Source organism: Callorhinus ursinus, unplaced genomic scaffold, assembly GCF_003265705.2.
Source record: "Callorhinus ursinus isolate GAN/ISIS: 27379988/994484 unplaced genomic scaffold, GSC_fseal_2.0 scaffold22, whole genome shotgun sequence".
NCBI lineage: Eukaryota > Metazoa > Chordata > Mammalia > Carnivora > Otariidae > Callorhinus > Callorhinus ursinus.
In genome coordinates this window covers 6,096,727-6,121,820 of record NW_027397084.1, presented here as the reverse complement: position 1 = coordinate 6,121,820, position 25,094 = coordinate 6,096,727, and the positions used below count along the sequence as shown (strand labels likewise).

Below are 25,094 nucleotides of genomic sequence, written 5' to 3'. Positions count from 1 at the left end.
GCAATTCAGACACAGAAGGCGCAGTTATTAGGAAACTTCACATGGTCTGATTTCTGACAAGGTAGCCCGGCTGGATTTCCTCTCTCACCACCAAAGCCCACACATCCGGATCCTAGTGTCTCCTATTTACATACCCTCCTCTGAGCCCCAGAACCTAAGGAAAACCGCCACTTCAATATCACCAGGGGAAGTGTTGACATGAAGGAGAAATAAGGGAAAGGCAATTTTGTTACATCTTTATGATAATGACGACTAAGGAGGCCACATTTGCGGAAATAGGTCATTTCTCCTGAGGTTGCTAGTTGAGTACCGGGTCATCTGGGAACTGGAAAAGCCAGTATCATCAATCCTGCGGTTGTGTAATCAGAGGCTTTTATTGAACATGTTCTTTGTGCAACACACCTGCTCTGCACTTCGGGCGTACAAAAGGGAGTAACATAGTGAGCAAATCAAGCGAGTAACCCAATCCCCAAAGGTTTACAGTCTTATCTGAGAAAGAAAATATTTGCACACCAAAAGATTAAAAGTGAATAAACAATAAAACACAATAAATATAAAGTGAGTGGCACAGATTATAACTATTATAGGAATCAGATGGGGACCATCAGCACTTCTGGATGGACTCATCAGGGAAGACTTCACAGAGAAGGCGAAAAGCAAAGCAGAGCTCAGACAGTGTGCCCTGAATAGAACCCCAGAGTCTTTCCCAGGCAGGGGACTCTGTATTACAACCATGGTAACACTGAATGAGGGAACTGTCCAATGATAAGCTCAGCAGATTTTGCTGGCTGATCCCCCTGATGTTGAACAGACTGAATCAAATGCTTAATTCTTTTATTTAGAAGTCAATGAACTAACTTCCATGAGGGTGTCAATGTCCAGACTCCTGCACAAGGCCACGGCTGTGTGTTTGCTGGTGTCTGTGTATGTACGTGAATTCATAGGTACTTTAACAAAGACAGCTAACATTTCGATGGCCAAATACTATTCTAAGTATTTTACCTACACGTATTCATTTAATCTTTGCAACAACCCTATGAGGTAGACTCTATTTTTTTCAACGTACGGGAGAGAAAATGAAAGTCTAAGGAATTTAAATAACTTCCCCAAGAATCATGTCTGAAGTGTCTAACCACGAATCAGCCTTAGACACTGGTAGCACCAGTTTCTCCTTGAGCCACCTGACCAAGTCATTTCCTTGGTGAGGTGTGAGCAGGGCACTGAATATGTCTCCATTCAGGGTCTTCCATAGTCACCCTAAACGTGCGGTTCACTGACATCTTTCAGGAGGGGACAGACTGAATTGTGGGCAGCAGGAGAGAGGGCACAACTTCTTCAAGGATTTCCAAAAACTTCTGGAGTTTCTCTGTTAGCATCCATGGGCCCTTTCTTGGTTAATAATAATCCCAAGTCCGAGTGCCTTTACTGCCAACCCATCCTAAGAGGTGCTCTGCATCTGAGTAAGCGTGCTTTCATCCTAGATGGGACTGTTCCCTGCTTAATGCACATACAGATGAAAGACCAATCTCTCTCTCTTGTTTGTGCCCAGAGTTCCCATCTATAAAATGAGGCCATTGGACCCAGTCCTTTTTAAAGTTTTTCCAGATTTCTAATCCTATAACTATTTGGCTTCATGAGATTCCATCCTCACTTAAATATCTTGACTCTGGGTAAGTCCCATTTCTTTGTACTGAGATCTCTGAGTTATGAAAACCGGGACTGTGCCTACCCCACTCCCTTCCCTGGAAGAGACTCGACAGAAATAACTAGGGAAATGTCAAGTTAAAATCCCTTTCTGACTTCGTTTGAGAAAAATGTGACTCTTGTCACAAGATAAGCAATGCCACTTGAAAGATGACTTACTCTGCAGGTTGGTGTATTTTTCTACCTTCTGATTGACTTCTTATATTTTTTGCTTTTTCAATCTTCCTTACTTAGAGAAAGTTTTTTACAGTAAAAAAGAAAGAGAGAGACCCCATTCATTCACAAAGTGTGTCTCACTTTCCCTTTTGTAATGTAACATCATTAACACTGGCTTCTTGCTAGGATAATTAGGGGCTATTCACTGCCCCCTTTTCCTTTATCCACTCATTTCCTTCTGATGCATCAGCCTGGGTGCCTGCTTTATAAAGGAGCTTCCCCCCACCCCCAAAGGAGCTTCTACCTATTACAGTGCTCTCCTATTGGGGGGCTCCTTGTTTGAACATCGATTTGTTTACCTACAAGATTAAGAAAATGAGCAGCTCTGTACTTGAAATATGATAGTCTCCCTTCCTCATCACTGGTTTCAAAAAAACATATTGTTGGTGAGGGTTAATCTTACATCATCAGAGTAGACCGAGTCCCTCAGTGGTTCCGTGTCTTGAGGAGCAAGTCCAGAGCTGGAAGCCTGCAGACTTGAGTTTCTAGCTCTGGATTAGCTATGACCCATCACTGCAGGCTCCAGACTCCATAACTTACAACGAGCATCTTTCTGGTTCAAAAGCTCTATATTTTTCACTTAGCTCACGGCCAACTTTCATCCAAGACCAAGCCAGGTTAACTGTGTAATCCATTTAAATTTGGACAGGTGGACTATGCTGGCAGTTGGATTCCTTTTGTACACAGAACCAGCAATGACCTACTTAGAGTCAGCCCAACTGTTGGTGACTATTCATGAGGGCCCCTCCCTTAGCAACCCACAGAAACCAGCCAGGTGACATCCCAGGCCACCTTGGCCAAGATGAACCAGACTCTTGTCCTGAGGATAAACATGACCCAACAGCATGGAGCTGGAGGCTCCAACAGGACCAAGGTCCTGCTGCAGCTCATTTTGTCTTTCTGTTCCCTTGTGGATGCCTGGCATGGCATATATACATGTATGTTGACAGTTGTTGGGGAGAAATGTTTAGCAGAGAAGAACAGCTTAGCCAGGGGGGCCTTCCAGCCTTCCCATACTTCATGCATTCTTCCATCAGCACCACAGCATGGGAGCCTTCCTTCATACTCCCCGGAGGCAAGAAGACGGGAAGAAGCACATTTTTCCTGGGGCTCTGCCATTCCTGGAACGTATGACCTTGTCAAGAAGAGAAAATCACAACTTTAATGTACAAGCAGCAAGAACCCAAAGCCTCACAACAGCTGCATTCTGGGCTCACTCTTTCTTGAACAATAAGCCCCTTTGGGTCGAGTCCCCTGGGCAAATGGGAGTCTCTTAAATCACTGGAATCCAGGGAATAGGCTGGTTTTCTGTTGCCTACAAACACTGAGTTACAACCCTTGTCTTTCTGTAAGCTGGACCACTTCCTTTCCTCTTGGAAAAGACCCCTTTCTTTGTACAAGGCCCTGGGCCGCCACAGAAAGTCTCGGCCACACCGAGCCACACACGGCTTACTGGAGCCCCGATGTACTGGGGTTGGGGGAGGGAAGCTCTGTCTGGATTTCTGAGCACCTCTCTCTGTATCTCCCTCTGCTCTGTCTCTGTCACTTTCTATGTGTTTCTGAGTGAGCCTCAGTCTCTCTATACATCTCTGTTTCTTTCTGTATTTTTCTGGGTTTCTCTCTGTAACCCTTGGCCTCTCTCTGCGTCTCTCTGACTCGCTGTGAATGTGGGTATCCTGTGGTGGGTGTCTCCATCTCCCTGTCTGATCTTCTCTCTCTAGATCTATAGAGACACGGACACGGAGGATTGGAAGACTTGTCTGCACATGTCCACATATCTGGGTGGTTCTCTTACAACCCAGAGTCACCACGCCCCTCAGTGTCTCTGTATTTCTGTTTCCCCCTTCCCTCTGTTTCTATGTCTCTGTCTCTCAGACATTACCTCAAAAGTGAGTGAACGTCTACATTATCCCTGAGGCCTCACACAGATAATGTTTATGATAATTCCTTGATCTTTTCACACTAGGGAAAGAGAGGGGCCACAGTGGGATATGTGCAGATATTGTTGGTCTCACGCCCTGGGGATGGGGGACTAGAGAAGGAAGGGGGCGGCAGCCACAGAGAACTGGCACCTCTGCTCACTGCCCCCCTAAAAGGCACTCAGGCTGACTTACAACCATTCTCAGATACGCCTCATTATTTTACAGCAACAACAAAAATTTCAGTAGTGCAACCATTAGAAGTGTGAACATAACTTTAACCATACCTAGATGAGAATGGATTGTATAAGAATCCTTTCAATCAAGAAAGAAATCATTCCTAATTATGACTCACATTGTGCTGTTTTTAAAAGAAAGGTCATACAGATGGCATGTCTTTGAGAACCCCCTTCTTTCGCACTCACCTCCCAAGTTAGGAGCATGGCCGGGTTTGTTAGCTTGGCCCTTTGGTGGGGTGACAAGAGAAATCAGTAGGAAGGTTCTGTTGACGACAAAAGTACAATTGCACTTAATCATCATTAGTCTGTTTTCGATTATCACAATTATTCAAAGCACATAGAGAATGGTGACCTACAGCAATTGATTTTATCCTTTCACTCCAGCCCCTCCTGCTTTATATTAGCACTGCTGACAACATAGGAACAAGCTGGTGTGAGGACTCCTCCACCCACACCTGGCCTGGCTCTCTCGCCTGTGGGGTCCCTAGTGTGGGAGGAAGGTGGGAGGAGGCAGCTGAGTGGTGTGGAGAGACCGAGCAACACTAGAATGCCTCCTAGCCCTCAAATAGCTCTCCTCAGCTGGTCTGCTGGAACCTTCCATGTTACAGTCATCCTTTTATAATGCACCTGAGTCTAAAACAGCCTCGTGTTTTCGGGAAATGTTGCTTAGGACAGGTAATGCGTTAACTCGCCAGTAGGATGATCCCCACATGAGCATAGACTAACGCACCACACTGGATGTAAAAAGAACGCAGACAAGCACATTTTGTATCCTGGGTATGGGGAGCCAGGACTGACACCCCACAGGCAGGTACTGCGAGGGGACAGAGTTCAGTCTGGCCTGTGGGAGTTTGCTACACAGGGAGCCCAGGTCTACAAGGCAGGAGAGAAGACAGATGATAAGCCTACTTCCTCTGAGGAGGAACTGACTTGCAAGAGCCTAAAGCTAGTGGGCAGAGGAAGGATTGCAAGAAGTTAGCATAAATTTACCCAGTTCCTAGACCCGTGGTTCATAGCCCTGGGAGCTCATCAGAATCACTGGAGACTTTTAAAAATAAATAAATAAAAATTTTTTTAAAAAGTGACAGGCCCTAACCCCAAGAGTTTCTGGTTTAAATTTTCTTGGGTGTATGTGGTATTTTTTAAAAGTTCTCTAGGTGTTTCTAAGGTGTAGCCCACATTGAAAACCACGGACTCCAACAACCAACAAACTGATAATAAAGTTCTGGGTATAATCTTGACTTATCTTTTATGTAAAAACACCAAGAGAAGTGGGCCAAATGACTATTTCTGGATAGCACTGAAGGGCGGAGTAGCTCTGTGTGGCTGGATGGATTGGTACTGAAATCCCATCAGAAAGGAGCCATGCCAAATCCGAAGGGATTGCAAGAGCCCAGCCTCTGAGAGAGCACCAGGCAGACCAGTGTGGTGCTGGGTTGGGGGGGGCGGGGTGTACTTTCGCCAGGCAGGCTGGTTAGAGCAAATATGTACAATGCTAGGTACTTCAGGAAGGCGTGGATGAGAGGGTCCCAGCCTCAACTACATTAGAACAACCTCGGGAGCTCGTAAAATTCCCAGACACACCACAGACCAATCCAGTAAGCCTCTCCAGGGGTGGGACTCAGGCAACATGATTGGAAGCTGCCTACTTGACTGCAATCTTTGGCTAAGGTTGAGATCCACTGCTTTAAATCACTATTGATGTTTATTCTCAATAAAATGTAGCTTTTTAAAATTTCAGCTGGAAAGGATATGGAGGGGTCAACAATCCCCCAGGTTTGGAGACCAAGGACCAAGTTTGGGTAGGAGTAACACCAAAGGACCTAGGAAAATAAAGGGAAGAGAAAGGAGGGAAGGTAAAAGGGGGATGAAGGAAATCAAAAGAGAGACTAGAAAGGCAAGGGATACGGGGCGGGGCAGTGCTGCCACTCAGGGCCACAGGGTGTGGCCCTACTGTGGATATGGATCCCATCCAGTGTTGGCGTGGAAAACTCCAAACTTCTCTTGTGATTGGGAATGTCCCCTGGGCCAACGCTGATGTCCCTTTTGCTGCTATTCAAACATTTTCCCATGTTTCCCTCACTCAGAACAGCTGAGGGGTCGAAGCTTGGCATAACAATACATGGTTTCTGCACTGTGTGAGTGAAGGTCAAGGAAAGGGCACGTATGCTACTAGACTGTAGAGCCTTCTCTACCACACCGCTGAGCCAGCCCCAGCCTTCCTTTACACCTCCAGTAACTGTGGCAACCAGCCCCTCTTGAAAATCAAGCTATTAGGAAGTTCTTTGTGTAGCTGCAGAATTTGTTTCCCTGGACTTCCTCACTTTGTATGTGGCTCAGCCAACTGGAGTCAGAGAGAAGGAGCAGGCTGTCACAGGAAGATCAGATTCTCTCTGCTCTCGTTTCTGTGCTCCGGCATGGGCTTGCTCTCCTGCTGCCTAGGTTGAGGTTTGCCCCCCGCAGCAAGCCCCCACCCCCATCCCCTGCCTGGCCACTCTCTTCTAAATGCATATAAGTCTGCCTTCCTCTCCTTGGATGTGGTGCCACTGCTCCAGAAAGAATCTGAACAGCTCAAAGAGGTACTCACGGGGCACTTCGGAAACACCCATACCACAGAGCGTTGGGGTGACAGTTTTAGCAACCCTCCACATGCAATAATGAGTATGAAGGCTTTACCTCAGATATTCTGGAGACCCATTTTGCAGAAGTTACTCGACTCTTTAAAGCTTCTCTTATCTGGAGAGAGAAAAAAAGGAGTTAAGAATTAAAAGATTATGAGAAGTCAACACAGGTGTTCAAGTGGGGCGAACACTCTGGTAAGAGAGTGTGTGACCAGCCAGGCCCTGGCCGTAGGTTGTGTTGGGGTCAGTAACTGGGAGGAGTGCTTCAGGAGAAGGTGGGGAGAGAGAGAGACATAAGGAGATGAGGCTGGCACAGGAGCTCCTACTCAGAGGCCTTAAACATGAATCCCGTGGCTAAGAAATACAGTTTGCCACAAGTTGGAGGAATCTTTGATTTTGCTTTGGGAGTAGGTTTTCGGAGCACTTGAATAGTTAGACATTTCCCATAGCTTGTCTGTTATTTGAAACCCCCTTTCTAGGGGCGCCTGTGTGGCTCAGTCGGTTAAGTGTCTACCTTGGGCTCAGGTCATGATCCCGGAGTCCTAGGATGGAGCCCCGCGTCGGGCTCCCTGCTCAGTGGGGAGCCTGCTTCTCTCTCTCTCTCCCCCTCTGCCTCTCTGCCCTTCTGCCCTTCTACCCCTGCTCATGCTCTCTCTCTCTCACACAAATAAATAAAATCTTTAAAAAAAAAACAACCCTTTCTAGAGGCCGATCCATAGTTAAAAAAAAAAAAAGAATCCTATGCAACCTAGCAAAAGTCCGTGGAATGAAGAAAATAAGAATAATAAATAACAATTATATTTTGTTTTCTAAATATATATTAACTAGATTTCACATAAATATAAATATGAAATGTAAATATATTTAATACATATTAAATAATATATCATATATAATTTTATATCATATATTAATGCTAATGTAATCAATAATAATATAAATTGATATAATATACTAATAAAGCATGTTTATGTATTAAGTAATATAATATATAATATATCGTATATTTTACTAACATGATATATAATATATATTAATATAATGTTAATAAGGCATGCTTATATATAATTTATTAATATATCAAATACATTTTGTTTCTTAAATTATATTTTGTTTTATATTCATATATTTTTTAAAAACTCTTCAAAGCAATTTTCATGCCTATCATCTCATTTTATTCAAGAAATAATCCTGTAAAATAGATACTATTATTTCCATTTTACAACTGAGGACAGTAAGATCAGGAGATGAAGTGACATCCAAAGTCAGTTGACTCCTGAGAAGAACTGAGACTTGACTTCATGTGTCCAGACTCCAGACCAGCCTGTCATTTTCCCTACATCTCTTGTGCTGAATGCAGGCGCTGTCTTATTTCTATTCCATCTTCCCTTCTACTTCATAAAATGTCATTCACCTTCCAAGGCCTTCACAGCTAAGAGGTACCTAACTCCTCCAGCTCAGAGTGACTTCACGCTTCCCAGGAAATGCAGTATTCTTTGTCACACATGAGATCCAAAGGGGGAGAAGCACTCCCTGGGACTTGGGGGCTGTGCATTCAAGGGTCCATGGGGATATGGGGAGACAACCTGGACCTTCTATTTACATTTCTTTCTTTCTCATCCTTTTTAAATTTTATGTTTCATTATGTGCAAAATACATACTTTGTAAATTGATAATAAACCCATCTGGGGACATATGTTCACTGCTTTTTACTGATCCTAAAAAAAAATGTGAGGATTACTGGCATAAACAACTTTATGTCAATTAATCATATATGGTCCTGTGACATCTTTGAATCTTGACCTTTTACACTATAATGTTAAATGTAAGAGGTTTTGATCTTGATAGAAAGTTCTATGTCTTAGAGTTCTTTGCACATCTCATGACACTTGGTAAATTAATAATAATTCTGCTGCTGATGCTTTGACAATAAATGCTAGTTGTGGTATTATGATTAAAAAAAAATAATCATATGGTATACAACTGTGTACTACCTTAAATGCTCTGTGTTTTTTCACTTGCAAAATCACATTTGTTCTTTACCAGGATCTAGCAGAAGAGGCAGGAAAATCATCATTATCTCTGCTTTCCGTTTGGAGGATCTGGGTTCCTGAGAATTAAGGAACTCTCCCAGTGGCGCAGAATTAGTACACAGAAATAGAAAGACTGAAACACCAATACTCTACCACCTCTAAATAATTTTTATTAGGTCAATATGGTGTTCTAATAACAAGATAAAGGAAGGACCAGTGTGAAATGCCTCTTTCATAAACCTCAGCTATTAACTTAATAATAGAATTAATTAAAAATCAACCCTGCAGTGAAGGTGTTTGCATCTACATTTGAGAGAGTTGTTTACTTTGCTCACTCTAGGAGGCAGCACAGTACAAAGGAAAGAGGGTGAGAGCAGAAGCCTGAGGAAACGTTTGATATTTCACGCATGTTTCCTTTCACCACCTATACACACTCGATCTGCAATTGGAAAATTCCCTTCCCTGAGTCTCCTGCTCTTTAAGGTGGAACTCACTGTCCCAACCTCCCTTGCTGCGGAGGTGCAGCCATGTGATCTGGACTCAGCCAATCAGTCATGACAGTGCAAAGAAGCAGGTGCCAGTGGACCCCAACAGGCTAGGTGGAAGCGACCTCCAGGACAAACAGGAACAGCAATTCTAGCTCAGCATCTGCTGCCTGACATGGGCCTGAGAATGAGTTGTGCTATCTGTGCCCAGGGAAGTGGGAGGAGCCCTAGGGTCTAGTTCTGTGCTCTAGATTGGGAATTGTTCCTGGCGTGTAGCCTCTGAGCCTCCAAGCCAGAGAGACCTTCCCGAAGATGATATTGTGAGACTTAATAAATCCTCTTTCTCCTTCAACTTGTTAGAATGGGTTTCTGTAGAGCTCATGGGCAAGTTTAATCACTCTGAGTCTCAGTGTCCACATCTATAAAACTGAAAATAAAAATACCCAAGATTGTTTTAAGGATTAGAGCTGACATACATAAAATGCTTAGCTCCGTAGGAGTTTGCCAGAGGGTCGATTTTACTTGCATCATAAAGAAGAGTGATGCTGTGTGCAAGTGTCTGCACAAATGATTGAGGTCAAAGATGCTCAATAAGTGGTCTTTACAAGTGAGGATTTCAGGGCCAAGTACTGATAATGAAAAAAAAGAAGAAGAAGAAGAATTTACAATACCTTGGGATCCAGGATTGTTCCAAACACCAAGATGAAGAAGCCCTGAGAAAGACAGAAGAGGGAAGAAGAGTCATTTTAAATACCAGTACTCATCAGTTCTTATTCTGGTAAAAAAAAAAAAAAAAAAACACCTAAAATAAAAACAATTTATTAAATCTTTGACTCTCTTAAGGTCACAACACCTAGATTCATCCATTTGACGAATTTTGACTGAGCATCTTGCATGTGCCACACACTTGGGATACCTCAGTAAATCAAACAGACCAAGGTCCATGATCCATACCAGATGATGGGATTTTCTTTTTAAATTGGGCAAAATAAAAGTGTTTTTGCATTTATCAGGAGCTCACCACAATGTATATCTCACCAGAATATAATAGTCTGAGCAAGAGCTAGAGGAGATGTTTAACCATGGACAGCACCTTGCAATCCTTGGACAAACTATAAGGAAAGAAACTTCCACAGAAAAAAAAAAAAAAAAAGCAAAAGTGGCTATGCTCAGCTTCTGTTAACACTCTCAACCTCCTTCCCCATCCATAGCCAAAGATTGTTATAAAACTTGCAAAGAAAAATCAATTGCATGGACCCTCAGAAGACTAAGACCCAAAACAGACTGAGCTGCTAAGCACATAACATGTACTCAGAAACAGATGCTCCAGATATGAGGACATGGAGGGAATTCCTTAGCTCTCAGATCCCTTACCATCCATCCAAACACAGACCCCATTAAAGTCAAAAGGAAGCTGTTCCTCTATAGATACAGTCCCTTTGAATTGGCCCAAAACCACCCTGGAAGAAGGAAGGAAAAGTATTTGTCCCATTTTCAGACAAGGAGAAAGAAACTCAGAGATTCAACTTTCAAAATGTGATAGATTGCAACATTCATTAGACAGTTTCTCCTGAAGGTGTGGTTACTCAGGTCCTGGCTCACCTGAGAAGAGAAATGAGATAATGACCTTTGGTTAACAAGGCATCACCTTGTTAAGCTGCTTTGATTTCATAATCGAATGTGAACCCTTACCCAGGCAGAGGTCTATTAAGACACATGGGTTTCATGTAAATGGCATCATAAAGATGTTGCACCCCTGTGGTCCTCAGCAGGAACAACACCAAACCCACTGCTACCTCTATTTGTAAGAAAAGCTTACCTGAGAAGTGGAGGATTTCACAGAGACTGGTGCTGGCCATAAAACTCATCCATTCCCCCCAAACATACTAAATATACCTATCCATTCAGCCAGTCCAGCAAGCACTCCAAAGCTTGGAGAGCTTCTTTGGGATTGCTTTTCTGTGTGATGCTCTTAGCCTACAAGATAACTATTGAAATCTGTCACTGTGTCTACCAAGAAAATGTCATAGATAGCAAGGTCCATTAGGTTACAAAGTGTCATTTGTATAAAGATGTTTGGGACAAATACATCCAGGCCTGGTTTCAGGACTAGGAATACATTTTTAAATCAGAATCTCCATGAATTTTGCCTAAGAATTAAATTTTTTAAATATCTAGGAACCATAATTTTAGCCTGTTTCCTCCAAAAAATACATTCCTCTGGCTAAAGGATGAAGAGGAATTTCTCTCCTTATAAGATTTTCAATTTCTCGAGGCTAAACTAAGTATATTCATATCTGCAAAATTTAGCATAATGCTTGACACAAAATCATCAGTAAATGTGATGTCTCTGTGTATTTATTTGTGTGTGTGCCTGTGTCTACATCTGTGTGTGTGTTTAATGGCTTTATTATGCAACCTGCATTTGTACAGTCATAAATATGTAACAGGGAAATATTCCACTTTTCATTGGTCCCACCTTGGGAAAAGTTACACAAAGCATCATTCAGAAAATGTGGATAAATTATTAATCAAGGGTTTAGTATCTGATTGATAAAAATTCACTGGTAGCAGCTTCTTTGCATTTCTTTTGGTAGATAAAGCACAATTTGAGCACATAAATCTCAAGGTATTCTCCAAATTTTTAAAATATATGCTTTACTGTTATGGAAGGAAATGTTCGTATCCCCCCGCCAAAATTCATCTGTTAAATTCTAGCACCCAATGTGAAGGTATTTGGAGGCATGCTTTTGGGAGGTAATTAGATCATGAGAGTGGAGCTCTCATGAAAGGGATTAGTGCTTTTCTAAAAGAGACCCCAGAAACCTCCCTTGCCCGTCCTGCTATGTGATGTTATAGCAAGAGGATGGCTATCTGTCCATGAGGCAGGAAGCGGGCTCTCTCCAAACACCGCATTTGTGTGTGCCTTGACCTTGGACTTGCCAGCCTCCAGAACTGTGAGAAATAAATTTGTTTATTTAAAAGCCACCCAATCCCTGGTGTTTTTGTTATAGCAGCCCAAATGGACTGAGACATTTACTTTTCTCCCACCAAAACAGCTATGAGGGGGTCCCCAAAATCTTACCCAGCCTACAGTTACTCTCAGTAAATACAAGAGAGGATACCAACCAGGAGTTGTGGGTTACAAAGTAAGCAGTCAAGTCAACAACTGACTACATACTAATCGTTCCCTAGCAAAGGGGGGGCGGAGGGCGGGGATGTTGGCGCTTTAAAACCAGTGGAACAGGGCTAGGACCGGGAAACCTCCAGAAAAGTCTTTCTCCTACATCTTCTGGACCTCGCCGTGTGTTCAGGGGTCTCTCTTCTCTGTCTGCTCCATCAGCGCCCCTCATCTCAGTTCATCCTAAGATTCTGCTCGTCCCGCTTCCTTCCTCTTGCTTGATTGTGTCCCCCACCTCAGCAGATTGATGGCTCTCCTTTCTCTCCTCCCACACTGGGTGTCCCTGGCCCACTGACCTGCTGGCAAATAGCAATAACCAGCTCTCCTAATTTGTAGCACTTGCCAGTCTCCATGGTTAAATACTCCCACACTGGCTGGCTTGAATCTAGCAATGCAACATCACCAAACGTGGAGTTAGGAAGCGGCGGACACATCATTATACAGTGTTTCCACCGTACAGATACAACAGACGCAAATAACCTCAGGAGCATAGGAAAATGTAGACAAATAATTAGTAAGTAATGCCTTTTGAGGATGTAGGACCTTACACAAAACTTTTGTTTTATTTAATTACAAGCTTACATATTTAATTTTTAATGAGGTCAGTTGGCAAAACTCCTGAAAATAGAAGTCATTTCTCTTGAACCAGTACACACCAGCTCCAGCACACCAGTGCCTATGGCCTGCCCCAGTGTCTACCCTTCACCCACACCCCGCTCTCAGCTTCTCACCTCCATTAGTACCAGCATTTAGATGAGCTCCACCCTCCTTGGCAGGAGTCAAGGCAGAAACTGAATTGAAATTACAAATTAATTCTGTCACCACAGGTAAAGGAGCTCATGGTAACAAAATGCAAATGCACACAGCCTAGTCCAGAACAAAACTCACAGTCAAGATGGCCCCCGGGGAGGCGAGGAAAGGGAAATGCAGAGGAGTAGATACATGAACTCCTTAAGGGCTCCTGACAGCCATGGGACACACTGAACAGAAATTTGAGAACACTAGGTGGTTATCCCAGCCCTATCTGTGACTAGCTGCATAAACACGGGTAAAAGCTATACAAAAAATGTTGGATACACTTCATCTTTTTCCTGTAGAAATGCATAAAAACAGAGATTCAAAAGATGAGGCACCCCTATTATTATTAACCTTGTTTGCGAAGGCGTCAAAATGCTTATTGTAAAACGAAATTATGTATGCTTCATTTTTGAAAGAGAAAAAGGAGAAAATATTTGACTTCAAATCTCTATTATCCATCAGGTAAAACATTTATTTTCAAATAAGCCTACATTCAGAAAAAAGGATTATTTTAAAGGTCATTAGAAAAATCAAAGCTTTCTTATCAATCAGTTCCTATCTACATATTTAATATTCAGTAGAATAAACTTTGGCTCATTGGTACACAATGACAGAAAAAAAATGAAAAACAAACAAATTTCAGTAAGGAATTATTGAATATGAAATACTATACAGTCACTAAAGAGACATATTTATACATAGTAACCTCATAGAAAGCTACTATGTATTTTTAAGTGAAAAAGTAAGGTGCATAATAATGTATATTTTTAACCCCTATAATATGTCAAAATATATTTGTATATAAGCATAAAAATTTGGCAAGGAGACACATGAAACTGTGAACATTGCTTAATTCATAGAGGTGAGAGAAGAGAAACTCTTTAATATCACTCTGTATGACTTGCCTCGTTAAAATAAGATAGTTTCCAATGGGAATTAAAAATTCTAAATGGAAAGAAATATAATAAAGATGCACATTTTAATACCTCCAGTTAGGTATCTGGATTTGGGGGAAGTGGTGATGTTTAATTTCTAAACAGTAGGAGCTCAGCCTTACTGTTGTGCTGTTTATGATCTTTAGGTCATTTTGGTACTTGGTGCTTCCTATTCGGTGTTTTATTTCATTTTCCTAACACCCTTATAAGGTGGGCAGTATTATACCCATTTTATAAGTGAGAAAAATGTGGCTCAGAAAAGTTAAGCAAGTATCTTAAGAGATCCTTACACATTAGTAAGTGAGAGAGGCAAGATTTGAACCCAGGCCTTTCTGGGGAAAAATAGCTTATTTCCTGACTCAATATGCTACCCCGAATATATTGTCTTTTATAAAGAAATATGACTGCAGAAGTTCCGATAACAAAGCTTCTTCCTGAATTCTCACACTTACTACCTGGTCAGTACCATCTAGACTTACCTGGAATGCATTGAGCAAGGAGAAGATAATGTGGAAGGCCAGGTTGCTGTCATCGATGACGGTGGCTATCCCGAATCCCCAGGTCAGTCCCAGCAGCGGTGTCAGGATGGCGATATTCTTACTGATTCTCACAATGGCTCTCACCTCTTGGAACATGGAACTGCCAACGGTGGCGCGCTGGGTCTTGACAATCACCAGTGTGACTGTGACCAGGTTTACGACCACGATGGCGAGGGCTGGGACCACGAAGGCCAGGAGGGCCTTGGTCATGTCCCAGTTGAGCCAGCAGGCCTCAGGTCGTAGGTAGCCTTTGCTGGGCTCAGTGGCAGCAACTGTGACAGCAGCAATGAGCAAAGGGCACCCGTAGCCAACTGAAAAGAGAGCGGCCACCAGGACTGATTTGGGCAGTGTATGGAAAACAATCAGGATTCCATACAGGATAAGGAGTGCCTTGGCAAGCATCCAGAAAAACACAGAAAGGTAAAAGAAATGAACAAAAAATGTTGCTGCCACACATCCATTGTGGTGTGTCACGGGACCACTAAGATAGGAAGCCACAATGAACCACACGTCAGCCATCAGCAAGGTGGCCGCGATGTTGGTGATGCACACGTGGCGTAAGTACGAGATCTCTGTCTTCGTCACTTGGCCCCAGACCAAGGCCTCGATGATCAAGCAAAGGATCAAGCTGCAAATCGAGATGCCCAGGCCTATGTACGTGATATGAATCAGGATCGGGCTCTCCAAGTTGTGGGGTGACATAAGAATGGAGAAGGAGGTAAACAACTTGCTTGGCCTACATTTGCAAACAGCTTGCTGGGAGTTTTCTTGAATTATTTGACAGGCCTGCTGGTCCCATCTGCTCTCCAGGGAGTGCCAGCCAACACACTGTGTCCTCCTCTCCTCCGACTTGCTGATCTTTTCAAAAATCAGTGAGATTCTTTTAAGTTCCTTGGGCAAAATGACAGACAAGACGAGCCCATTGACGGTGACATTCTCCAAAAGACTGGCTTCTAGGATGGCCCCAAGAGTCGGAAATGCAATGCTGATGGCCTGGGAAGGAGCAGGCACCTTCTGAAGTTCATCTCTACCGATCAGCACCCGCCCAGTGACCTCACTGCCCATGTCGTTAATTCTCATTGAAAAAGTGAAATTCTTCCCAGCGTTGTCTCGGGATATGGTGGTGCCCGTAGTATGAATGAAGACGTCTGATATGTCAATGGGATACTTATTTATAAATAGCTTTCTTGCAAAGGAATTGACCGAGTGTAGCAAGACACAGCTGCTGTTTCTTTCAGGGATGAAGGTCCAGTTTGAGATGCTTTTGCTGTTAAGAATGTGGTTGGCCATGATGCTGTAACTCTGCCAGTGAAGAAGCAGCATTAGTACTGAGCCACTACCCAAATCTGCCAGGACAGTCAGGATTCACTTTTATAAAGTGTGGTCCTCCAGCCAGCCACATAGACATCCCCTGGGAACTTCTTAGAAGTATGAAATCTCGGGGCGCCTAGTGGCACAGTCGGTTGGGCTTCCGACTCTTGGTTTCGGCTTGAGTCATGAACTCAGGGTCGTGGGATCGCGCCCCGTGTGGGCCTCCTTGTTGGGCATGGAGCCTGCTTAAGACTCTCTCACCCTCTGCCCCTCCCACTCATGCTCTCTCTCTCTCTCAAATAAATAAATCTTAAAAAAAAAAAAAAAGAAGTATGGAATCTCGGGGCCCACCCCAGAGCTAGTGAATCAGAATCAGCATCGTAATGAAATCCCCAGGGTACTCGCGGGCCACGGAAGTTTGAGCCGGAGAATAGAGCAAGGAAGGAATTGCCCTCATGTCATGTATGAAGCATCTCCCTGTGAGGCAGGCAAGTGGGCAGCTTTCCCCAAGCTCACTGACATCATCGGTTTCCCTTCACACCAGGGTGAAGCCAGCCACTTGTCTACCCTGCTCAGAGGACCCATCATGCAACGAACATCTATTAAGTCCCAACTGTATGCAGGACCCTGGACAGGAACGTAGCAAATCGAAATGTGACACCAGAGGCTGAACCTCCTTTTTCTCCTCTGCCTCAAAGATCAAAAATAAAAGAAGTGAATCCAGGTCCACTTCACACTTCTGCAGCAAACACGTGTGGCTGTTTTCTTTGCATGTGGCTATTTTCCATTTTAGCAGCCTGTTCTGACTCACAAGTGAGAGTAGGAAAAGACTCTCTCTGCAGGAACCAGAATGGTTCTTATAGGTGTTCAGTAGCTGAAATGTACGTTGGAAAACATTCCTATGTCGGACCCAGCACCCGTTAAGTTCTGTCTCTAAACGCATATTGATTGTGTTCACCTTTTCCATTTTCCCTTGCTTATTCTATGGTGAACATTTACTGAGCATTTGCTACCCAAGGCATCACAGACACTGATGTGAAAGACCCCGAAAAGCCCACAGAATACTCCAGCGAACCTGCATTCCTTTGCACCAAAATGTCATTCTACTGAATCAAGGTCACTCACCTGCATCTTCGCCTCATCAACACCTGTCAATAGCACCGTGGATATGTTGTGTAGGAGCTGCACGATGACAGCGATGTTTCCCGGGATCCGGGGAGACTGCCGAATGTTTCTGAGTACACAGGACAAATCCTCCGGACACTTTTGCATCAGCATGTCTGTGATGGTCTCAGACTTTCTGGCATACTCTTTTACTATTGTATTTCCTCCAAATGGTTGAACCGAATATGAATTTGTCTAAGAAAGGGCAAAAAGAAAGTTTGTATTAGGTTACTTTTGCTTTGAATATGAAAGTACCTTTAATAAAATGTGGCATAGCCTTATCATGCAATTGTACATTGCAAAATGTTTTTCAATTTTACAATTTGCTGTGGGATAACTTGCCCCATACCAAGGTAGGTGAACAGAAAACCGAAGGTCCAGGTTGCCAGCTGACTGCACCTAAACCCTCCCCCTGCAGAGAACAAATGCTATCTCTACCATAGCACTTCAGAGTGCTTCTGTGTATATACACCGTATGTATGTCCTGGACATCTGATAAATTTCTAATGTCATTTAAGCTTATTTTTACTAAGCATATTTTAAACATAGACATTCTGAACCAGATTTGGATGAATCAACTGACACCAGCACAAAAGAGTGACTGAAAATAGTGATAAACAGGTTGTCCCACAGATTCAGGCTCTGGGTCCCACACTTCAGAGCAGGGGGGCAAACATGGCCCCCGACTGGCTGCCTGTATTTGTAAATAAAGTTTTACTGGGACCCAGGCTGCTCATTATTGAAGTATTGTCCACGGCGGCTTTCTTGCCACAGTGGCAGAGTTGAATACTCGCAAGAGAGACCCTATGACCCACAAGGACTAAAATATTAACCATTTGGCCCTTTACAGGAAAAAAAATTGCCAACCCTTACTTTAGAGGACCCTTTTTTGGCCTCCTTTGGCCTGCCCCCTCACAAGACAAAGAGACTGTGGGGCCTAGAGGATATGCCCACTCTGAACTCATGTCCCAGCATCTAGACACTCAAATTCCCTGCTCAGCAACCCCAAGCCCACTTCCGGGGCCTGCATGGGCCTCTTCCCAAAGTCTATGCTACCAAGGATGGAGCATGCCACCAGTATGCTCACCACTAGGCCTGAGAGATGGCCAAGGGACACTGGTTTTCAGGGTTATGAGCATGTGACCTTGGCTTTCCACCACCCTGAAGGTGCAGGATAGAATCTGTTGGGGGATTCTATCCCCCAACATCTATCCCCCAATATGTTCTGCTGGTCTGTTTTGGCCAGCAGAACATATTTTACTTAGCAGTCTGGAAGCTTGATTTAAAGCATTTAGATATTAAAACATATGGTACATGGGTCTCTATGTGTATCTTTGCCCAGATTCCTCAAATTAGGGGGGGCCCGGTGATGGACACCCTGGGGTGGGCAGTCTTTTGAAGTCTGGTCGGGGACTTCAGGTACAGCATCCACTGGCACTCCCCCGGTCACCCCCAAAACCACCAAATGGGGAATGTTCCCTAGGACCAAAGAGATGCAAAAGCGCTGATTTCTCTGAAGGAATCGAGCTGAACTTCAGAAAGGTGAAGCCCCTAGGAGAAGAGGAGTGAAAGAAACAAAAAGAGAAGAAATAATATTTCACCTGATTTTATTTATCAAAATTTGATTTTTTTAAAATGTGTCATTACTTAAGTATGTATGGAAGTAGGTTCATTTGTTGGATAATGAAGTCCTTCCCTTTAGGTCAGCTTGCTCCTCATGCTTTACTGAACACAGAAATCACCTGGGGATCTTGATAACCTGCAGCTTCAGATTCAGCAGGTCTGGGGTGGGGCCTGCATATCTAAAAGTTCTCAGGGTAGGGGCACCTGGGTGGCTCAGTCGTTAAGCATCTGCTTTCAGCTCGGGTCATGATCCCGGAGTCCTGGGATCCAGCCCCGCCTTGGGCTCCCTGCTCAGTGGGGAGCCTGCTTCTCCCTCTCCCTCTCCCTCTGCCTGCCGCTCCCCCTGCTTGTGTTCTCTTGCTCTCTCTCTCTGTCAAATAAATAAATAAATAAATACAATCTTTTTTTAAAAAATGAACAAATAAAAGTTCTCAGGGTGGCCCATGCTGCTGGTCAGAGAAGGGTACTTGAGGACCGAGGCTTTGTAGTAAAGAGCTAAGAGCAAAGGTGGAGAAGTAGGCCATGATCATTCTCGACAGCTCTTGTAGCTCTGAGCTGAGGATCAGGTTCCTTTGTGTCATGAAGCATGTGGGAGCCCAGAGCACAGACTTTCAGATGCCCAAATTTAGGACTTCCATTCTCATGCAGAGAGAGAAAATGAGTAGGTGTTTATTCACGTTAAAAAGCACTCACCTACCAGCCCTGCCTCATGCTCCCCCTCTCTCTTATTGACCACGCTAGGCTTTGCTAATTTGGGGCTCCCCTCTGTGTGAGAAAAAGGATACTACCTCAAAGATGTTGAAGGCATTAAGAGTCCGGCAGGTTTCAGTGATCTTGTGCCATTTCTTTTGCCTGCATAAAAATCCCGTATTCCCCTGAGTGTCAGGAGGGCAAGGTTGGCTGCAGTGGGAATTGTCTACACAGACACCATCACATACACCTGGGGAAATAAAAGGTATCAGCATCAGATGGAGAGCTCAGGGCTCTGCACTGAAGGGGCCAATCACCAAGGTGTCAGCATAAGGAGGACACATAAACCCCGTGGACATCAGATGTATTTTCTTCACAAAGTGGAGGAAGATTGCAAGAGATCAGTGATCGTCATCTATTTCAGTGACAAACACCTGTTGTCTCCAACAAACTCTTATCCAGAACTCAAACGTATAAAACAAATAAAAGTGGAACTTCCCCAGTTGAAGTGACAAGGGAGAGCCCACGTTCAGTGCACGAGGTCTCGCATACCCCACAACTCCCTCAGAGTTCTCCAGCTCCCCAGAACACAGTATGGAAGCCAGTGCACCCCGTGTTCTTTGAGAAAGCTCTCAGCTCCAGAACTTCGTAATGAGTTATATCATCCATGAGTTCTCACAGCCCTGCTCTGGCCACTGCTCCAGGCTGGCCTGGCTCAATTGAAAGAGTTCATGGCAAAGAACTCTCTGGCCAGGATGACGCAGAGGGTCCTGGGAGGAGAGGGGAGCAGGGGCCAAAGGTACAATTTAATATGAGAAAACTAAAACTAAAGAGTCCAAATGCGAGCCATCAGGGAGTCCCATCTGTCATACCATCAAGAGAGGGCTGAGCATGGCTCTCTGTCCTAATAAATAAACAAAAACTTCCATTTGATTACTAACCACTGCCAACATACCATGTGGCCTGGCAGAGATCTTCTCCTTGCTTTTGTTGGCAACCTAGAAAGGGAAAATCAAAATCCACATGAAAACTAACTGTTGCAATGCCAGCCCGAAGATCCACTTTAGTCACAGACTAATGACCACATCCAGATCATCTCTGATGCCAGGCCACCACCAACAGCCGAGACCATGAAGTACGTCATCATTTTGTCATCAGTCTGGACGGTTTTCTCTCCTGCTGCAACTCAGCAGGATCCCTCCTTCCTCTCCAGCAAGAAGGACCAGCATTCTATCCAAGAAATACACCAAGAGCAGAGGTAGAATTACGTGGAAGCTAATGGAGGCTAAGCTTTGGAATCCCTTGCTTGCATGGGCCCTTTCAAAACACTGACAGAGGGTCCAGCAATGTGTTCACACAATTGTATATTTTATTAAATTTTCAAAGCCAAACAGTTTAACCATCTTCTGTTCGGACCACTATTTTTTGCCACTCCACTTTGCCTTCCTTTGCACTCTCCCTCATTTTGGATGGATATCACCAGAGAGGCTGTAGGTATTTATGGAATCTGGACAAGGAAAGGTTGAATTGGGGATCCATCTAGTTTGAATTTAATAGGATATAGTTATGAAATTTGCAGTCATTTCCACATTACAATGGGGACATCGACATGTAAGTGGCATTCGTTTTTAGAATATTTACAATTCTTAAAAATATAGTATTTACAATGAGTCACAGAACTAGAAAATTCTAAGTGTTCTGGGACACCTGGTAGCTCATATTTGAAAGAAACTTGTTAGATGCTTTCCCAAAGTTGACAACAGTCTTACATATTTACATGGCATTACTAATAATGAAAGGAGAAGCTGAAAGATATTTTTCTAAACTAGCAATAATAAAAAACAAATTTGATCAGCAATGCTGGAGGAAAAACTGAATAATCTTTCTATTTTCTCTACAGAAAAAAAATATTATAAAATTATTGACATGCAAGTATGGAGCCAAAAATGTAGAGAAAAAGATGTGGGCAGTTTATGAATAAAAATACTGTGATTTTACTGGGTTTATTACTGAATAATGCTGAGTAATTGCTGAATGTAAAACTCTTTAGCATTTCTAAATTTGTTGTAAAATTTGAAATTTATTGTAATTACTTTCCTCAATTTAAGTAGACATTCACTTTTCCCTTAATTTTGTATTTGTAATTTTGTATTCCTGTTCTTTAAGGAAACCCCCTCCAAATCTAGGCTTCCCCCTATCATGAGTACTTCCCACCTCTCCTGAGTAAAAACCCCTCTTCATCCCACCCATTCATATCAGACTGGAACCTTCACTGAGAGGCAGTCACACATTGTAGTCAAGGGGTATACTCTGGGAACAGACTACCTGGGTTCAAATCCCAATACTACTACTTGAGACCTTGGAAAAGTTCATCTCTCCAGGCCTCAGTTCCATTATCTGTAAAGTAGGGTAAGAATGATAGTATTATAATTGTGTGATACCTCAGAGCACTTTAATGAAGAATAAATGAGATCATCCTATGGAAAACACTTAGAATGGGGCCTGGAATATTGGAAGTGGTATTTAAGACTTAGCTCCCATTATTACTCTCTGAATAGGGACTTACTGAATATCTATGACATACAAAGCTCAAGTTTGTCCCTTCCAAGAAGTCTTTCCTGATCCAGTTCTAAATGATACATCCTTCTCTCTCTCTGGCTCCTGTAAGATTTATTATATATACCACTATAGCACTCATTCAATGCTTCTTATACATGCACATACTCACTTACTTGCTATTTACTATCTAACCATTTTTATATGCACATATTATCTTTTCAGTTAAATTGTATGTTCCTTAAGAACATGGGTTGTGTGTTGTGTCTTTTATATCCCCCTACGTTGCTAGTTCTGTGTCTCACACATATGTGTGTATGTGTACATAAACATGTATGTATATACTGACATGTGCATACATGTATGTGTTTGTGTGTGTGCGAAGAGAGAATGAAAAGGAGACTGAAATGTCCTGTTTTTGTGCCAGAAGTTTGCTCTCTAGTGGCTAGGAAGAGCCATGGTCCAATTCTCCAACTTGCATTCCAAGATCTAAAGCACCAGGGAAGAACCTAGAAACTCAGTGACTTAGCTATGTGAGTAACATGTGGAGTTCATGTCCCTTTCCCCTTCAAAATATTGTTTCTCTCTATGTTATCAAGAAATAAGCCTGAATCTTCCATTTTCTCCACCAATAAGAATTTATGGAAAATCTGAATTGAGCATTTAGGGTCTGTTCAAGGGGAAAAAGGTATCACCGAGGATTCGTGAAATACAATGTCCTTCAAAGCCCTGATGTAAAATGACTTCTCGTTTCACAGTCTAGAGATCCAAGCCTTATTATATACCTGGAAGACTTAAAGGCTTTTGACCCAACAAGAATAATAAAATGTAATTTTTTGCATTTTGAAAGACCTTTTTATTTTAAAGGTAAGGAAGGTGAGTCTTTGATAGAAGAGGTGACTTACCTGAGGCCACGCAAAGGGTTCTTCTTAGACCTGGGTCTAGAACACAGCTCTTCTCAATCCTATGACACTGTCCTTTCCTTTCCACCAAGTCAGCCCACGTGCAAGGACGTAGGGTGTGGGGAAGTGATGCCCTAAACCCATCCTGAGAGGGCCATGGTCCCTAATACACCACAATAAAGCACTTCAAAGTGAACAACTCTGGATAACCCTTGGCCCATTAAACAGAACCCCATGAAGTCACATTATATTAACCAGATATGTGGGCAGAAGACCATGGTGTGCTATTTACAAGGAATTCTGGAAACTCTGTCTTCTTAAGTGAAGGACCTGATTCACTTCCTCCCAATTAACTTGCCAAAGCACATCCACATCCAACTCCTCCTGTTCATTTCACTTCTAGGGTGGCCTCCAATATGAGCCCCTTCAGCTTCAGACATCTGCAATCTTCTGCAGAATACTATGAAAAAGACCCTTTGGAAACCTGTAATCTGCTAACCCTGAGAAGCGGCCTGAGTGAGAAGGGAGGTCAGGAGAGGGGTAGCACCCAGAAGCTCAGCATCCAGCAACTTGTACGTTGAGAAGAAAAGTATGGAGTGTTCGTAAGGTGGTCCCCAATAACCAAGAAAATAAAACCAACATCCCAGGCCCTGTCTACGCTCCACGTTCTGTCTTGTGGGAAAATATGGATGAGGAAATGAAGAGGGGAAGGAGAACCAAGTTGTGGGGTTGGAATGCTTTCTGGAAGTCTTTCTGAAGGAGTCTTTAGCCTGTCCCAAAAGCAAGGCACCAGCTCAGTGCTGGGGAGAAGGGGAGTCATAGAGAAAACTCCCGGTCAGTGGCACACTACTTAAAATGTAAAGTAAGTATCATTTGGAAACTCCTACAAAGAATTTCCAAAGTCATTCTTTCCTAAGGAGGCTTCTACAAGAAGGCACATAATATAATGGAAAGAACAAGAAACAGAATCTAACGAAACAGGGGTCCTGCCTTGGTGGTCCTGTGGCTGGATCAGTATGTAACCTCAAGAAAATCACATTCCACGACATGGGCCTCAGTTTCCCTCTCATGTAAGAGATGGAGCTTCACCAGATTCACCACTCAAATCTCCCTTCCAGATCTTGTAGTCCAATAATAATAATAATTTGATATTCCCAAGAACATCAAAGTAGTTTGATGTCTCTCTCTCCATCTATCTATCTCAATGATCCTCCACACCTTATTTTAAGTAAGTAACTGTTAAGGACATTAAAATAACTTATGGTATGAGGGAAAATATTCTAGAGAGCGTCATAGGGCTCACTGCCCCAACAAAATTTACAACCAGTACATTGCTACAAACTTCATCCCAGTTAAACCTTGATTAACCATTGACTATCTGAGGGGCTCATTCCTCCTTCCGGCCCATCCATTGCATTCACTCTCAGGATTCTCAAAGAGATCTCATTTTGGGTGGGACAATGCTTCATTGAGCCAGACCATTCCTAGGTCCTGCCCACTAACTGCCGTTAAGTATCTCCCAGTCACTGTGACACGCCCTCACCACCCCCACATTTTCATGTGCCTCCACGGAAGTAGCATTTCCCTGGTTATGAGCAATGACAAGCTTCACCATCAAAGGATATGAGGAAAAAAAAGGAGTTTATCAACCTCAAATCATTTGAGTCTCGTCACATCTCAGGAACTCTTAGGAAAAAATCAAAGCGAAAATAGTTTGAGGCTATTAGCCAAAGTGGGTTTTGGATACCTGTCGTTGCAACTTCTTCTGGCTGGACCACTGCATTCTCCCTCCACTTGAGCACAGATAAGTAGGAGCTGCCTCACAGATGGGTTTTCGCTCCCATTGCTTTCCCACCAGGCTTCTCCTCCCACCTCCCTTTTCTTACCTGGCATAACATCCTGCAAGACTCTGTGGGCAAAAGAAACACGAAGCAGTACAGCCAAAGCAAGTGAGTCATCGTCTTCCACGCAGCTGCCTTTCTTGCTTCTAGAAAAATTAATGAAAAGCAAAGTGTCTCCAATCTGAAGCTTTTTGAAACTTCTCCCTGCAGACCCAGTCAACCTGTAAGCCTAGGTTCTGTCCTTCGTCAACGCAGACTTCTCTGCCTCACAGGTGGCATCCCTGTGGCCTCCCATCGATCACGGGGAGGCTGCAGGTGTGAGTAACAGTTGGCCCCG

The 25,094-nt window shown here is 43.4% G+C and overlaps 1 protein-coding gene across 1 annotated transcript; it reads right to left on the bottom strand.

Annotated features, from left to right (window-relative positions):
• Window positions 1–413: 413 nt before the first annotated feature.
• Window positions 414–24,897, bottom strand: LOC112837821 (putative adhesion G protein-coupled receptor F2P). Its single transcript, XM_073905247.1, has 9 exons — window positions 24,803–24,897; window positions 20,414–20,456; window positions 19,557–19,708; window positions 17,107–17,340; window positions 14,611–15,972; window positions 9,889–9,930; window positions 6,755–6,814; window positions 4,265–4,341; window positions 414–3,055 (listed from the first exon to the last, which is right to left on the bottom strand). Exons 1-8 carry the CDS (start codon window positions 24,872–24,874, stop codon window positions 4,294–4,296), a joined length of 2,013 nt encoding a protein of 670 aa, XP_073761348.1. The 5' UTR covers window positions 24,875–24,897; the 3' UTR covers window positions 414–3,055; window positions 4,265–4,293.
• Window positions 24,898–25,094: the final 197 nt, after the last annotated feature.

What these genes read in the sequence shown, in the direction of transcription:
- LOC112837821 (XM_073905247.1), bottom strand. Translation starts at nt 24,874, where the DNA reads ATGACTCACTTGCTTTGGCTGTACTGCTTCGTGTTTCTTTTGCCCACA. An exon ending in CTTGCAGGATGTTATGCCAG is followed by an intron (nt 20,457 to 24,802) that starts GTAAGAAAAGGG and finishes TTCCCTTTCTAG; the next exon opens with GTTGCCAACAAAAGCAAGGA. An exon ending in ATGCCTTCAACATCTTTGAG is followed by an intron (nt 17,341 to 19,556) that starts GTAGTATCCTTT and finishes GCCCTTTCTTAG; the next exon opens with ACAAATTCATATTCGGTTCA.